General features: G+C 31.2%; 1 protein-coding gene across 8 annotated transcripts in view; it reads left to right on the top strand.

Moving 5' to 3' along the window:
- Positions 1-17,985, top strand: part of LOC106462738 (collagen alpha chain CG42342-like) — a 220,189-nt gene that overhangs the window by 143,049 nt on the left and 59,155 nt on the right. For 7 of the 8 annotated variants that reach the window (XM_022390068.1, XM_022390071.1, XM_022390069.1 and 4 more), the window contains 8 exons: positions 2,212-2,247; positions 3,891-3,917; positions 4,302-4,334; positions 4,790-4,858; positions 10,558-10,626; positions 13,351-13,449; positions 14,681-14,725; positions 16,307-16,342. In XM_022390068.1, coding sequence (XP_022245776.1) covers positions 2,212-2,247; positions 3,891-3,917; positions 4,302-4,334; positions 4,790-4,858; positions 10,558-10,626; positions 13,351-13,449; positions 14,681-14,725; positions 16,307-16,342 — 414 coding nt within the window. The remainder of the gene's footprint in view (positions 1-2,211; positions 2,248-3,890; positions 3,918-4,301; positions 4,335-4,789; positions 4,859-10,557; positions 10,627-13,350; positions 13,450-14,680; positions 14,726-16,306; positions 16,343-17,985) is intronic. The other variant, XM_022390073.1, reaches the window with a different exon arrangement.

Genomic DNA, 17,985 nt, shown 5'->3' on the forward strand with positions numbered 1-17,985 from the left:
AAGCTCTTGATGAAGTTACTACCACTGATGTGACTGTTACTGACGATAGGACATTTCCTGATGAAGCAGATGAACCCCACGTGAAGCAGAAGCCAACGAGACTGAGACCAGTACGGAAGAAGATACATCCCGTAAAATCAAGAGACTTTGTTGAATTGTAATTTTATGGTTGTAATTCTGTACATTTAATTAAGTTATTGTTATTGGTTTAATGTAAGTGGGTATTGTTCGGGACGAACAATACTAAGGATGGGGCAGTGTTGTGTCAGCGAGGTCACGTGACTGGTATCACGCCACTCCTTCTCGAACCTTCATGAATTATTGGGAGACTACTAGATTGGGGGTAGTGTGGTATATATATAAGACGCTCACAACGTGACGCAACAAGTGAATGAGTAATTGAATGTATGCGGACAAAATATTGTTGGCCACGTGAGACGTGAATTATAGTGTTTGTTATAGAGCGACTGTTGAAATTAAGTTTATCGTAAAGTTGTATTCGGAAAGAATAAACCAGTTTTATTTAAGAAAGGACTTGTGTCGCTAAAGTTTCGTCGGAACGAATTTACGGAAAATTAACTAACGACTGGAGGCGTAACAGAATGAATATTTGCTGTAAAATTCTTATCGATGCTATAAGTGTAATTACCAGTTTGGCCGTCAATTTTGATTTCATACCTTTTAGTCGCACGCTCGATCCTTTTTTGGCTGCACCTTTTTTTCACACCTATGGTGTTTTTGATTAGATTTCACATAGTTGTTAGTAGCGATTGAACCAAGATTCACCGTTAACCTATAGATGGCTGTGAATGTGGTAACATATTACTCTGAGGAAGAAACTTTTAATGACTTGTATTCTGTTCACACAATATCAGATGTAATAAAACTTTTTAACTGAGTGTAATGGTTTAACTTTTGAATTAGAATCGAAGTATATTGACTACTAGTACTAAAGTAACTGTCAATAATATCTGTGTGCACAATAAAAGCATTTCCAATTAATCTAAAGAATATGATTAGTATTTTTTTAAGTATAACATAAAAACAGGGGTTAAATTTATTAGGTGTGCAGTTTTAACGTATGAAGCAGTCTGATCTCGTGGTTCTCTTAACGCTCCTCGACATATATATCACAATCGTCTTAGGTATAATTTTGTGTTATAAACAATGATAATGGTATGTTATCCTTCCATCAACGTGCTCATCAAAATTTCATTCAAACTACAGAGTATTGTATAAAATATCGTTATACCAGTGAATTAAACAGTCCAATAATTAAAGTATTGCCACAAGCAGGGGAGAAGTATACCACATGGTGATGTTTCTCTATTTGAATTGTAAGAATTATTTGTTTTTAAAAAATAAACACAAACACACACACACGTATATATAAAGTATGTGTATGTCTAAGGCCATAGCCATGGAGGAAATTGGAGCAACAGTATTTTTATAGAAAGGTTTAAATGTAAATATATTTTTAGTTAAGAAATTAAGAGGCACATTTCTACATCAAGAAAATAAAAATATTTTTGGTAACTGGATTCACGTTTCTTTACTTAATTAAATCGTCTTTAAACTAGTAAAGCCTTCTAATAATTAATTTGCAGATAAAGTCCTGCAAAATTTAGCTATGCCAAATACTGACAGAAGTAGATTTACTCACTAACAACACTAGAAACATTTCAAGTAGTTATATGTGTAGGATCTGTACAAAATGGGTAATGAAATTATATCAAAATAATATAACTTATTTCAAAACCACAGATACAGATATGCTGACTTCCTCTACATTATTCAAGCATCTGTTAGAAAACATTTAAAGATCAGTGTTTATAATTAATCAGAATTTACTTTGTGATCTACAGGAAATAAAAATGTTTTTACATTTTAAGTATTTTATGATTACCTCAAAAATATTCGATCTTACAGAGTTTAAAGAAATTTTAAACATATTCATTTTTTTCTAACGACCATGAAAACATGAATACATGTTTAAATATTACTCTCAGATAAACATGGTATAGACTATTGGTTTCTGGTATTTGACTGTAAGTTTAAAATGGAAGTACAATTATACAAGTACAAAATCTCACTGTTATTTGAGCACTTATATTAATATTTTTTCTTATTTTTCTGTTGTATCGCCAGTTGTGAGGAGTATATCACTTTTTATACAAATATTTAATGTTTGTCTCTTTTTTTATTATACAGGGTGCAATTGGAATTGATGGGCCAAAGGGTGCTCCGGTAAGAATTGAAAGTGGAGTACTTAGATCACATTATCATAGTTTAACTTGTAGATACCTCAGTTACATATGGTACATTGTTATTCAGGTAGTAGAATTCTTAATTTAAGTCCCAGTAAGTATAAAGCATTTCAAATGTAGTTAACTGTTAGATGTGGAGCTCTCATAATATTTCTTATATCTATAATGTTTCTAAGTTTGTCTTGAAATTAAGTCATAATATTATGCATATGCACTTTTAAGGGTGCACTACAATAAGAAAAGGTATTTGCTCAGCAAAATAATTTTGATACTGCATGCTGACTGAAACCATTTCCTTTTGGGGAAACACAGTATTTTTGTAGTATTACTGAATTTAATACAGATTTGTTCATGTGAAACATGCATGTGCTTTCTAAAAAAATATATGCTTCAAAAGTTTAATATAAGCCTATATGATTGATATATAATTCAAAATTAGGCATATTTGAATAGCAAAACCCTAGTAAATTGTTTACATGTAACTCTTGTTATAGTAATGTTGGGCTTATTGATAGATTGCAATAGCATGCATATATCTCTAGTTTATTTATTTTTTATATATATATACTGGAAATAAAATATAAATTGTGTATTATTCCTGTATAACAGTTCAGATTATATATTTGGCATACATTTGGAAATATTTCATTTTCTGTAGATTATTTGTTTGATTGTTTTTACCTACCAATCCTATGAGTTCTATATATTTTCATTGATGCTGTATATCTGATGATCTTAGTGCATGTTTCACTATGGTGTTGCATGCTTGCATGATCAGTGAACATCATTTTTTGTTTTTTGTAATGCACGTTTTGAAAAGGGCCCAATGGGGCTTCCTGGATTCCCTGGTCTGAATGGAGAAAAGGTTAGTCACTGAACACATTTAGACATCTTGTACTACACAATGTATTTGTAAAGGGTTTTTCTTTTTTTACAATCATGAAGTAAAAGTTAATTTGATTTATATATTTCAGGGATTTTATTTCAAGTAAAGAAATTATACATATTTAGTAATGGTTTTATTTTATATCGTGCTTTGTTCTTGTAATATTTTATGTGAAGTAGAATTTAATTATTTCCATGTGTATTTAATTATAAGAACAGAAAGTGGCATGTATTGTTTCCATTTCACTATCAGAAAAAAAAAAAAAAATAGGCCGAGATATGTCATAAATTTTGCAATTCTAACTAATATTTTCACTCTTTTCACACTGCAAGTATTTGGAATCTAATTAACTCATTCTCTGTGAAAATGCTTATTTTTTATTATAATATGAATTTTTGTATATTTTGTGCTGTTTTGTTCTTATCTTATGCACAAATAGAAGCATGAGTACTGATTAAAAATATTTGAATCTAATCTGTCAGTTACAAATTAACAGTGCATACCACACATCAGAGGCATTGCTAGGTACTTAAAAGATTTGGGGCTTGGGCCCATAGGCAAAGGCACTTTTAGCATTTCAGTATGATATCGATCATGGTTTTCTATTCTGCTTTTTCAAGACACCAACTGGGGATTTGGAGTACAAGCCCTGAGTGTCAATGCCTAGTGATGCTTCTGCCACAAATATTTGTGTTTATCTTTTACTATGATATTTTAGTTTTTCTCTTTTCTTTTAGGGGGAAAAAGGTGAAAAAGGAAATAAGGTAAAATAATTTTATTTAACACAATATTGATTTATTTATGAAACTTTGCTTACAATATACTTGCTTTACTCAGATTAAATAAGATGTATTTCATGTAGAATTATTAAACTCTACCGTTTTATGAAATTTACTCACAACGTTTTAATACATTGTAGACGGTAAAACAAATAACGTGACTAAAACAGTGTTTATGTAAAGTAGATCCATATTACTCAAGTAAAATACAGTTCCAGTGCAAGGAAGATATTATTAGCTATTATTTTATATAAGATAAAACTACAACCATTTTATTCAATTAACTATTGAATTTTAATGGCTCTTTTTTTTAAGGATTAAGAAGAATGCTTGTGAAATTTATTGTCTTTACTCGTTTTATTATTTCAGGGAGATAGTGGATTTGATGTACAAGTAACAACAGTAAGTTACAGTTATGTTTATAATCTGTATGTTTTCTAATGAGAATGATATAAGCTATACATTTAATTTGTTTTTTTATAAACAAGGGTTTTCAACAGTTTTTATCTTCTATGGATTAGTTTGAGGTGTAAAATTTTCAAGCTTCTTCAAACCCAAAGAATGCAAGGACAAAATATGAAGAGTTTCGTTCTTTTACATTAATCATAAACATAGAGTTATAGAGTTTATGTGTTTTTTTTTGCTGAAATATAGCTATTTCTAGTATATGAAGTCTTTTGATCTTCAGGAAAGTTTTACACTTCCTTAGAAACAAATTTGCTAAGTATGTGAATATTTTGCAAAGAAAAATGAGCTTTCCTTTTAGATTCCTTGCATTTTAAAAGGGATTAACTGACATTAGTTTAATTTTGCATTATTATTATTTTACATTTTCTCATCATTATGACAATTTTCAGGGAGTAAAACGTTCCATCTCTAGCCTTGAGAGTGGACATTTGGGCTTGTCACAGATAACCATCATGAAGGTCAGTTAACTGTATAATTTGGGAAAAGGAAAAGGCTAACATATTCCTAGAGTCCAGACGTCTAACTCTCCACCACTAACCCTGCATATTTGAATTGCAGTTTGTTTGCTTTTTTCTAAACATCATTTTTTATTGACTTCTCAGTTTTCTAGGTTTTGTGGATAAAACATGTTGTCATCTACTTATCATGCTTATTTTGAAAATGTCTTATAGCTATATGTAATATAGTGAATTGAAACTTCACTTCTTGAGTTTTATTTGTATTTAGTGTAATACTAACTAGCTACATATAATTTTTTCTTTTGCATCAACATGATTACATTGTTCTCTTTTTTGTCTCTGAACAGAAAATTAACAACATTGTTGTAGTTAAGCATAAGTCTACACAATGGGCTATCTGTGCTGTGCCCGTTACAGGTATCAAAACCCAGTTTTTAACACAAAAAGTCTGAAGATTTATCACTGAGCAACTGGGGAGCCCATAACAACATTCAATGGTAAACTTTTATTTTTTCTCTGTATCTAAGTACGAAACATACAACAAACAGATTGGTGGTAATATCATTATGGATTCGGTTTTTGACTCATTAATATAAACAACTTTTTGTTAACAGTAGCAAATATTTAGGTTTATATAATACAAATCGTCATACCAATGTTTTGTGATAAAACATTTTTTAACATCTGTTTGTTGCATATTAGTGCAAATTACTATATTTAGTTGTTCTTTATAATAAAACCCCCTGACTGGCTCGGTGGTAAGTTTGAGGGCTGGTAATGCTAAAAATTGGATTCCAATACCTGTGGTTGGCAGAGCACAGATAACCCATTGTGCAGCTTTATGCTTCACAACAAACAAGTAAACAGATGATCTCCAAACAGTTAATGTTGTCTTTTAATCATAGTTTTACCTTTATAATTGTTAGACACTTGAAAAGTGTTGTGAAAAACTGTAAATTTCACAATGAAGAGTTGTTTGGTTGTAATAATTTAAGAAGTTAGCATTTGTGTTATTTATCACTTTACTTTTCCTTCCTTTAGTTAATATGTATATTAACTATGTTTTTTTAGATTGGCGGCATAAAATGTGCAAGGAAATGTGATACATCCATGTTCAAAAAGCAACAATGTGGTCCAGAACCTATTTTGGATTTTTATATCAATCTAAAGGCAAATACACTATTATAAGTTTTAAGACTGACTCAGTTGCACTTTCCTAGATTCAATTTCAAGCTGCATCCTTGAGGCATTGGAATAACTTTCTCATGATTTCAGTTGCAGCTTGAAACGTGGCAGAAAATAAGTATATCATTCACATAGAAGAAACATCTCTCTCATTGAAGTACTCTCAGTTCAAATTCCATCAAATACTCAAAAGTTGTGGGGGCATAACACAAATAAATATAACCTTTCTTGAGTGCTGAAAGCAGTTTTTGGGACCCTCCCTTATCTAGTTCCACTTAACAATATCAAGAACGGAAGTCTAGCATACTGATTTAATGGGGACCTTCCAATGCATCTACATATTTGTCAGTGTGCAGTATAGGAAAAGCCTTTGACATGCATCACTGCAATAACCCACAAAGAATCTTGGTGTCATTCTTTATTTTTGATAATCAACACCAGAGACAACCACACCCTCTCTGATGGTTGTATTATTCTGTCCTTCAACATATACTCAGTTTCAGCACTGGCTATATCCCTGGTGCTCCAAGGAAACTTGAATGGTGATTGTTTTATCAGACATGCTAGGACTGTTGTCTGATCCAATTGACCAAAAACATTAGCAAGGTTCTTGAACTATTTACACAGTTTATGCCTCTATGTTCAGTTTATTTGTACAATACTCATATAGAGACTTCAGGTGTTCTGGAAGCTGTGCTTTGATTCTTGAACATGGTACAGTAGCTGCAACACCAGCAGTACCTCTAGTCTGTATCACCTGTGCCTCTGTTACCATTCCATTGCCCATTACAGCTGGAATCTGAATAGCCAGATTTTTGTAATTATGGACTGTGTCTAACATTACACCAACTAGATCACTGCTAGAGCTGGTGCAACATTCTTTCCAGACACAAAATAGTATGAATATGAATTGATTCTATAACCACAATAGAAGATGCAATAGACTGCACCCATGGTATACCACAGAATACCATTTGTACATTAAAGGGAACAGCCATTTGAATGTGAATGTATGCAGTTTACTGTTCTCAGACCCAATCTGGCCAGTACTGGATGGTTTTGTTGCAAAACTGCAATTCAATTGTTTCACAAACATAATATGCTGACAATTTCTGCAGTAGGTTTATCATTAACATATTGATTCCTGAACTCAGATCAGAAACATCTACCTTTGCTCATTGTATGATGTTGCCAAGACAAAGTTGGAAATGTGCCTCTCCAGTCATGTCTAGTTTATCAACATTTGGTAGAACAAATATTGTGCTACTGGCCAAAACGATGGTTTAACGCATTGATATATTTGATACATATTGTGTGACATCTAGTCCATGGTTCTTCTGTAGCTTGATGTGACCACCTCGAGCTATATAGGCACTGAAACTGCAATCTGTGAGAAACAAATATGGCACAAGTAACTCCTCAATAAACTTGTTACTAGTACTACATTGGAATCTACAGAAGACAAAATAGAAAATGCTTTTCTACGTAATTAACTCTTCTGTATAAGTGAACAAATACTCATAGGGACTTCACATTGAAGCTTTGAACTCAGTTCTATAAATTGCTGCACTCTTCACAGGGCCAAATCTACAGTGCAACTTGTTAGCAAATGTGTCCCAGTTGTGCATCATTCAAATGTTCTAATTCTTTGAGTGCTTTACCTCTAAACTCACCATCAGAAGTTGCACTTTCTGTCCCTGAGTCAATCCATTCCAAGTAACAATGTGTTTGAAATGTTTGAAGAAACTGTCTAAATGCTGCTTTGCTGTTCCCTTGAACATTAGTTGCTTTACGTGCTTTACCTCACCACTAATTGGTGCCTACAGGCTCCAACTGTCAGCTTCTCTGCCAAAATCTTGTTTGGAGTTTATTGTCTTCTTAAAGTCCAGAGATATATATACACATCCTGATGAATGCTCCATCCTTGCATTAAATTTACAATGGGATAATGTAACACATGGTAATGCACACTGTTGTTGCCATAATGACAGTGCAACATGGGATACCACACTTCATTATCACATCCAATAGTATCCTCAGCTGCCTGAAACAGTTTTTGGGTATTGTCAGTGTGCCTTGCTGGTTTTGAAGGCTCCTAATTAATTCCTGCTCTCACTGGATCATCATGAGATTCCATCTTCTCCACCTAATGTGTTACATTGAAATGCACAGAATTTCATCCGGCACACTCATCTCGCCACTTTCTTCAGCCCTTGATGACTTTACACAATGCTCTGCAATGCCAGGACTTGTCCATGAGCACTTAGGAGTCCCATAGAGATGCCCCAATAAGTCTTAGGAAGCTCAGGCCACTTACTGTAACCATGAATCTTCTCTACTGCCCTTTTCTCCTGCATGTGGGGTCTAATTATTTTAATTTGTATTAGAAACATTCAGGATTGCTGACATTGCTTTCATCATAGCTGGTGAAAGCTATGGGTCCAGAAGACTGTCTCTCCTAGATCTTGTCATGTTCTCAGACTGAATCTTCACTACCATTACAGCTTCTTTGTCTCTACCACAAGTTTTATGTTGTTTCAGAAAGTTACTTTCCATGAAACCACAATTTACAAACATTACTGTACCAGAGAGTCAACCGAAAAAAAAAAGAAGAACGTTCAAAATAACCTTTTAAAACATAAGTATTCAAGTCTATTGATATTCAGCAGAAAAACCTAAAGTTTCCCTGAAATGAAACTTTAGGACTGTTAAGCAAAAAATAAATTGAACATAGACAATAGAGGAAAACAAGTAAACACAGGGGGTATGAAACACAAAAATTCTTTATTATACCAACACAGTGTTGTGGTACTTAAACTCACTGCATTTCTTCCATGCCATCTGGCTGATGGGGTTGAAAATCGTGAAAACAAGATTCAAGAGCAAGAGAGGAAATCAAAATACAGAACTATTGAACTAGCTGACTTAAATACTCTAGAGCAATAAATAATGTTGGATTTCCTGCAAGTCCACAGGTTACATACTTTAACCAATAGTCTACATGCAACCTTAACCCTAGCCAGTTGTATAGGTTTTTGTGTTTTTTGTTTGAAAAGTTTACCTTCCAAGAAGTCTGTAAAGAAACATGTTTAAGGCTAAAGAACATAGGTTGCAATATGTAGTTTTTACCTGTGTTAAATAATCAGCACATGTTTACAATTTTGAGACATTCAGATGTGGTGAACTAAATGCAGAAACATCATGGAAATTTAGAAAAATATTACATGAATATATCTGAATATATATGTATATTCTATACTAGTTATAGAAGGGTGAAATTCATGAACACTTCAGTCATCATGCTATTTAGAAGGGTACTTTTTTTCTTTTAAGAAACACCCACAAACTCCAAAAATCACAATTCAAAATATATGATATATATATACATTAGCATACCAAATGATTAAAAAGTGCTTTCAGAAAAAAGAAACTAAAGGTACACCCAAACTCATTAGTTGTTATGCAGAGAGAGAAAGAGTATTTGTTGAAGTTTGAAGAGCAGAACCTGATAGGAGCTGTAGGTATCATTTATTAATTGTAATATATGCTGAGCAAAGAATGAGTATTAGTATATGAGAAGTTGTTAAAAAGTTTTAAAGTAAATTACAGTAATAATACAAAGTTGTTTATTTAAAAGTTAAGTTCTGTAGAGCTGACATAAAAATGAAGCTCACTCTGAATACTGAATGTATATATATATATATATATATCATTCAATTCTCATGTAGTTAAATAGCTAGTACACACAAAACAGGTATGCTATCTACAAGACTTGCTGTCATGAAAAGTGGAATACAGAATTGTATTTAAATAAGAGAAGAAGCATGATATGAGTAGAAAGAAAATATAGTCGGTATATTTCAATTGTTTTTTCGGGGGGGGGGATGTGCCCCCTCTTGCCATGGATTTGTATTTGCATTCTTTTCCTTCCACATCTGGCCACTTAGCCTGTTTTTAATAGATTATTTCAACACATTTTTAGAAGGTAAATGATATAGAATGACTAATTGCTAATTGACTGGTATTAGAAATTAATAAGTAATAAAAGTATCGAATTATAGTTATAAAATAGTAGTATAAGTAATAAAAAGTATCGAATTATAGTTATAAAATAGTAGTATAAGTAATAAAAAGTATCGAATTATAGTTATAAAATAGTAGTATAAGTAATAAAAAGTATCGAATTATAGTTATAAAATAGTAGTATAAGTAATAAAAAGTATCGAATAATAGTTATAAAATAGTAGTCCCCAGATGGGACAGCAGTAAGTCTTTGGATTTACAAAGCTAAAATCAAGGGTTCTATTCCCCTAAGTGGACACAGCAGATAGCCTGATGTGGCTTTGCTATAAGAAAACACACACACACACATAAAATAGTTTGAAGGCAAGGTTTATATATTAGTATATCACTCGTTTATAACAATCTGATGTTTATGTGTCTATGTAGTGTTACTTCTACAATAGTATAGTTTATATCAAATATATATATATACATTATGTTTTTTCTATCAGAAACTCAAAGGATTGGGAATTGGAGGTAATGTTGGCGTGGGGTTAGACCAAGATGTCCTTCTAATAAAGGTCAGTAATGAACTGTGTATTTCATTATTAAAATATGTATTTAAGTAAAGTCTTTCAAGTTTTTTAAATAATTATTGAGCTTTATGGCTTATAATTTTTTTTGTGAATTTGCAACTAGTTTTTATATTAGTGAAATTAATAAATATTTTACAAAAATGTTTACTGAGTTATACCTTTATTTTCAGGCAAATTTTGTCTGGAATAGTATATGAATGATGGATAGTACTTAGGCTTGGACATTTCTTCTTTTATCAAATGTATCATACCACTTTCTGTATGTGTTTTATGTATGTAGATATTGCAACCTGTAACTAGTATTTTCTTTGCTCTCAGCATTTTAAACTGCTTTATCATTTGGATGATTTATGGTTGTATTAAGACCTTTTATTTTTTTTTCGTTTATTCAGTGGTTATTTCAATGGTTAATCAAAGATAACTTCATTACAAGTGCACAAGTGTATAATAAAAGCATTGATTAATGCAAATGTACTACAATAATCTATCAGTTAAATTCGATGACAAGGAACCCACTTTGAGACTAATAATGGTTGAAAACAGCTTGAATGGGTAATGAAGAAAAACTTTAATATAAATTTAACATAACAGCAAATGTACAATGTTTCATCATCATCATCTGGTACCTGATGATGACAAAACCTTGTCGAAACATTGTACATTTGCTGTTATGTTAAACTTATATTAAAGTTTTTCTTCATTACACATTCAAGCCATCTCCAACCATTATTAATCTATCAGTTTGTGTGAACAACTGTTGGTGAGTTAATTTAGTCTATTTAACATTTTTAATGTGCACACCATGCATTCCCTACATTCTAAAAACTTTGAAGAGACAGTATAGCATATACATTAACAAAGTTAGATCTCTCATGTCTAAATTAAAACTTATTTTAAGCAATGTTTCATTGCTGTGTTTAAATGACAGGATAAAAACAATTTATCAAGTGAAAAAAATAAGAAATAACATTAACTATATAAATGAAGTGGTTTACTACATGTGTCTATAAATACTGTTATCAGAATGGATTCATAAATATAATCTAAGAAGTTAAATATAATAAAAAATAGAAGTTAAGAAGAAGAATAAATGTAATATGTAAATGTGTTATGTGTATCTAATACATTTCTACAAATAATTATATATTATTGAATAGCACTAAGTCAAGATAGCATTATGAGCTTATGTGTATGCATTGATTATTCCACTGTTATTCAGTGGCTGCTTCACAGAAAGGGGACATAAAAACTTTTCTTACATAGAGTGTATGTTTTTCTTTTTTGTCTATATTGAGTATTTTAAAGGAAATAGATTGGATAAGCTTGAGTAATGATAGTGAATAGTCACCAAAGCATTTGTGAGAATTAATACATTACATGAATGGTTGGTGTCAATTCTGCGTGTTTAGTACCTATAAATTTGATTCATCATAAATTCCAAGCAGTTTAAAAGAACAATGCCACCATGGGAAATTTATGGCTGGGAACATGTCAGTTTGAAATAACTTTCAATTTTTGAGGTCTTGATAATCAAACTACATAATTTTTATTGTGTTATCTCAATGAAGATAAGCACTCTAATGTAAATTTAGTTATTTTTTGTTTCAAGTAAATATAGATACACCCACAGGTTATTTATGGGGTAGTATACTGCCATAAATGTGTGAAACTAATGTTGGACTTGATACTGTAATAAATGCTCATTGTGGGACTGTTGTGTGTGTGATAATACAGTATACTCTGAGATAAGTAACATTATAATACTATCTGATGGTGTTGGTGATAAGTATAAGTGACTGACTGTGACCATTAGTACCATCTTGGTTGAGTGCATAGACTGATTACCAAAGTATTGGAATTTCAGGCTCAAGGATGAACTTTAATGCTCACAAAAATGCAGAAATGAAGGTTGATAATGGGCCACACTTATTTGTTGCTAAAGTAAAAACTAATTTATACAACGTCACTAAAATTATATAGTTGGCCATGATATCTTTTATTGCCAAAGTAAAAACTAGCTAGTGGACCACTACCCTTTGTTACCAGGATAATGCTACTGCATAAGAAGGTGATTGGCGACTATCTTTTGATGCCAAAATGATAACAAGATGCACGTGAAGCTAGCTGACCACAGCCATTTTTGTTACCGCAGTAAAATTAATGAATACGAACAAGAATTTCAGGTTTGGTATCCTGACAAACTCTTAAAGAGGTTATAATTTCAGGTTTGGTATCCTGACAAACTCTTAAAGAGGTTATAATTTTTATTTGGTATGGTTATATTTGAAACAAAGAAAAATGTGTATTATGAGCATGTTTTATACACATAATTCTATTCTAATTATCATGTTTGCTTTCTAATCTTATGCAGTCGATTAAACCAACATTTTTGTTTTAATTTTAAACTGTTAAAACCTTAAAAGAAACCTCTGCACTTGGTATTGTAATGCTGCTACATTTCATTATTTTTGTCTTTGAAAACAACTTTTTCCATGATGTTTCTGTCCCCCAGTGGCTCAGTGGTAAATCTACAAAAGTTTCCATACCTGTGGTGGGCATAGCACAGATAACCAATTGTGTAGCTTTGTGCTTAATAACAACCAGCCAGTCATTGTGTTCTTAAATATCACAAGTCTGTGTTTATTTATACTATTTATACACAAGTTTCTTACTTTTGGCTGAAGAGTTGAATATTTCTTCTTAATTTAGGGTGAACCTGGCGAGACTGGACCACCTGGACCTCCAGGACCCCCAGGTCCTACTGGCCTACCTGGTTTTGATGGTCAAACTGGAATGCCTGGTGAGCAGGTAAGTAATCTTGGCATTATATAATTATTTTTGGTGCCTGTTATCCAACTCACTTTGCTCAGTCTATGATGTGATAGCAGTTATTTTCAACTAGAATTGATATTATTTGAAACATATTGGAATCAAGTGAATTACAAAGTATATTTCGTGTACTTGAACTTCTACATGCCATTAAAGTGCATTACATAAGAAACTATATTATATGCCTTACAATATACATAAAATAGGAATATAAAAACATGGCAGTTTATAAAAAGCTATATTTTTTGATGTTTTGAGTTAAAATTATTTAAAATATGCTTTTCTTATTTTTAAGTTATTTCAATGAAACCTTAAAAAGAATTATAATGCTGCATTGAATTAATTCTTGAAATTTAATACTTTCCTTAGATTCCCCTAAGAATTAACAAAACGATGTTCTAACAACCATTTAACATATCTAAAATATCGACCTAGTTGTGCAAGGATATTGTATTTGTTTTGATTAACGTTTTGTAATAAGTATTTTCCTAAAATCATATGAAATTACCTAATTATAAGTAAGTAAGCTTAGTGTAATCCATTAAAACAGAACTGATAAGGTTAGCCCAATAAAGTAATACTATTTACTATTGCAAATTCAAAATTTGTTTCTTGCCAAATTCACAATTATTAACATAAATAATTCCAGTTTTTCAAACTGGTGATTTTACATTCTCTCTGCAAACATAAAAGAACAATAAACATTACTTTAAAATTTAAAATAGTTTGTAGACATAGAGATTATAATTTATTATTTACTATGATAAAAATAAATATATGTACAAAATAAGATGTTGAAATACAGTTATTAGTAATAAAAGCTTAAATATGCCTTTCTAATTACCATAAACTTTTGTATTCTCTTGATAAGCTGTTTTTAAACTTTTATTTCCTTTAAGTATGAAGTTTTCACTTCATTTATACATAAGATTAAATTTTATTTTTTGGTCAAATACTGGTCCTTATAGTATGCAAACTTTCTCTAATTCATATGTCAATCGAGAATTAAAACATCATTCATACTCATAATGTTTTTCAATATCACTCTAATACATATAACATGAAATTTTTAACAAACCTTTAAATTTTTTCTATTTGAATGGTAGCAAAAGTACCATAAACATTAAAGTCTTTTGTCTCTAAACTTTTCCTGTTCATAGTCAGTCACCTTAAAATAAGCAAACCTATAATACTGTGTCTGTATTTTTAGGGACCAATGGGTGAATTAGGACCACCTGGCCCACCTGGACCAGTTGTAAGTTTTTATTATACTACACTTGTGATACAGAAAAAAAAATAGAATGTTTTCTAATAGTATTTGAACTCTATTCAGTTAATGCTTTCTTACCTTACACAACTTTCACAGAGTGAATCCATACATTCATCTCTACAGATTATTATTAGTATGTACAGTAATGTGTTTCTGTAAATAAACTATTATATTAGATGTTTTGGGACAGTTTACACCTAGCTAGTTTGTATGCTTGTTTTCACTAAATTGGTCCATCATGCAAAGAAAACCTCGAAATTGGTATCATGGGTGATGAGGGGGGGCAGCTGCCCTGGGGTCTATTGAGGGTCCTGGCAGTGGGATATTCCAAAGCTCACTAGAAATACATACTACTTAATAAGCTAAAATGGCTACTGCTTTTTCATGGATTCATGAAGAAATTTGTCACCTAAATATCGTTTATGAAAAAATCAGCAAAAGTTAATATATAGAATGAAAGGGGGCCTGATGATATTACTAACCCGGGGCTTGGGCTGGCTCTTAAGCACCTAAAATTTGGTATTGTGTATAGATGTAAATGTTAAAACTTATTTATACTAAAGCTATAATTAAAACTTATTTATACTAAAGCTATAATTAAAACTTATTTCTACTGAAGCTATAATTAAAACTTATTTATACTAAAGCTATAATTAAAACTTATTTGTACTAAAGCTATAATTAGAACATTACACGTGTAAAAAGGCTTATGACAAAAAATAATATATCAGTATGTAAGTGAGAATGATGTTTAAATGATATTCAACACTTTCAACCCATCTGTTGTTAACTCAGTTATATGCTAATTAGAAACATACCTGGAGTGATCTCCATTCTTTAAAGCTCTTATTTAAAAGTGATTTCAAAATGTTATGTTTCCTTAAAGATAACTCAATTTTCATATTAATTTATTATTGCCATTCATAACTGCTTAAATGTTTGTAGGAAGTTAAACTGTTTTCAGAAACATGTAGACGTATTCAATACTTGTATTATAAAATATAAAAATAACTTTAAAGTTTTTAATCATTAAGATATAATCCTTTAAATTAATGCTAAGTATGTTCTTTGACATGAAGTTTATGCTAACAAATAGTGACTACTTTTCAGAGCCGTTGTTAGGCACTGGAACATTCTATTCAGCAGTACCTTGAATTCCCAGTTGGTGTCTTGAAAAATCAGAACAGAAAACAATGATCAATATCATAGTGAGATGCCAAAAATTCCCATGCCTATGGGCCCAAGCCCCAAATCTTTTAAGTACCTAGCAATGCCTCTGCTAATTTTAATTGTTATTCAAAATAATATTTTATGCTGTTTACCAAACACTGAGAAACAGTAGAAATGTAGAATCTCATACATTTATATTGTGTTAAAATTACTTTTTAAAACATTTCTCAGTGTTTCTTAAAACATGTTTACACTTGGAAAGCAGTTTTTTTTAATAAATTCTAAATTAGATTCTAATATCTGTTTTCAAAATATGTTTTGTCTTTAAAAGTAAACCTAATGACTGAAAATTCTCTGATAGTGTGTGTAATATGGTATTTTTCTCAACATTTTTAGGGGCCAATGGGTAAAGATGGACTTCAAGGCCCTAAGGTAAAACTGTTATAAATATGGTTGTTGTTGTTTTAATTAGGGAAAAACAACAATATGTATATTGTACCTGTAATATTCACACAAAATAATAAAATGTTTCCCATGAAACTACCCATCTCTTAAGTTTTATATCTTTGTCATGCATATTCATAACTTCTTACTGTTTAGCTATCAATAAACATAAGAAAATTTCCTTAATCATTAAATATGCTCCTCAGGTTGTATAAAATTTCATTTTTGATCCCACCAGAACTCATTTCTGAATTTTTTATCTGGTCTTTGATGTAGAATTATTAGAGATTAGGATGCTCTCTTCCCATATTTTGGACTAAACCAACCTAAAGATGAGCCAACCAAATTCCAGTTTATTAACTTCTTCATATAACAAAAGATGTCGCATGATAATTTTTTTCCTGTATTGGAAGGTAGACTGGAATATTGATGACATACAAATAAAATCATTAGAAATGTCTTGCTCAGTGTACTTACAGTTTCTACCACAAGACTCAGTGTAGTTAAAAATGATTCTTACGATGTTCTATATCAAAATATCAATGTTGGCATACTCATAGAAATAATTTATAGATGTATTTCAATCAGCTTAATAATAGGTGAAATAAGTTTACATTTATCTTTATTTTTTTACTTTTTTATATCAAAAAGCGAAGTTATTCAATATTCAAAATTTATATCTGAAATTAATGTAATATAATCAGGATAGAAAGTAATTTGGAAGCTTAGCTAACTGAAAGGAACAAACTATCAGGTAAATAATTAGATTATGCTGTCCAGGGATGGGGTGGAGGACATAACCAACAGAGCAAGTGATATTGTAAAAAAGATGCTAGCAATGATGCAGTCTTTGTAGTGCACATAGGGGCTAATGATATAGGAAATGGTCAGTCAGAGGAGCTTATTATTAGGTACAAGGAATTCAAAGAAAAGGAGTATAATATCTTAATTCTGTCAGGAATATTACCCAAATTTAATTGTGTGGATGAAATTATAAGTAGGTCACTAAAACTGAATGCTAGGTGGTTGGATTTGTAGGATCAGTTCAATGGGAAAAGAAAGCTTTTGGGGTGGTTTATATTTAAATAGGGTAAGGGCTGGCTTGTTTGCAAGGGCTATTAACTTAACTTAAGGGCAAGAATTGAACAATGTAGAGGTCCAGAATTATGAAGAAAAATTAAGATGTAGAGAGGTGTATAGTGCGTGAAGAAGGTACAAAGGTAGTTTTAATGGTAGGCTAAACTGTTATTATTGTATAGTTAGAAGTATACAAAATAAAATAAATGACTTTGGTACACTGCTTATAACAAAAAATTTTAGTATAATGGGAATAACTGAAACCTGGCTAAATATAGACAATTCTCATGACAGGAATTTCTTTGAAATACAGAGTATAAGGTTGTTCAATAGGGATAGAGTATTAAAAAGGGGGAAGGAGTGGCTTTATTTAGAAAATCTGAGTTACAGCCTGACCAAGTTGTGATATAAAAGCTAACAGCAATGATGGGAAATTTAGAGTATTGTAGAAAATCAAGAGTGTTGGTGAAATGGGAAATTAAAAATATAAAAATATCTGAAAGGGAAAAGATTGGTTGAAAATTTAAAAACTAAGTTTTGTTTGTTGTGAAGCA

Source organism: Limulus polyphemus, unplaced genomic scaffold (assembly GCF_000517525.1).
Source record: "Limulus polyphemus unplaced genomic scaffold, Limulus_polyphemus-2.1.2 Scaffold1235, whole genome shotgun sequence".
NCBI classification, from domain to species: Eukaryota; Metazoa; Arthropoda; class Merostomata; order Xiphosura; family Limulidae; genus Limulus; species Limulus polyphemus.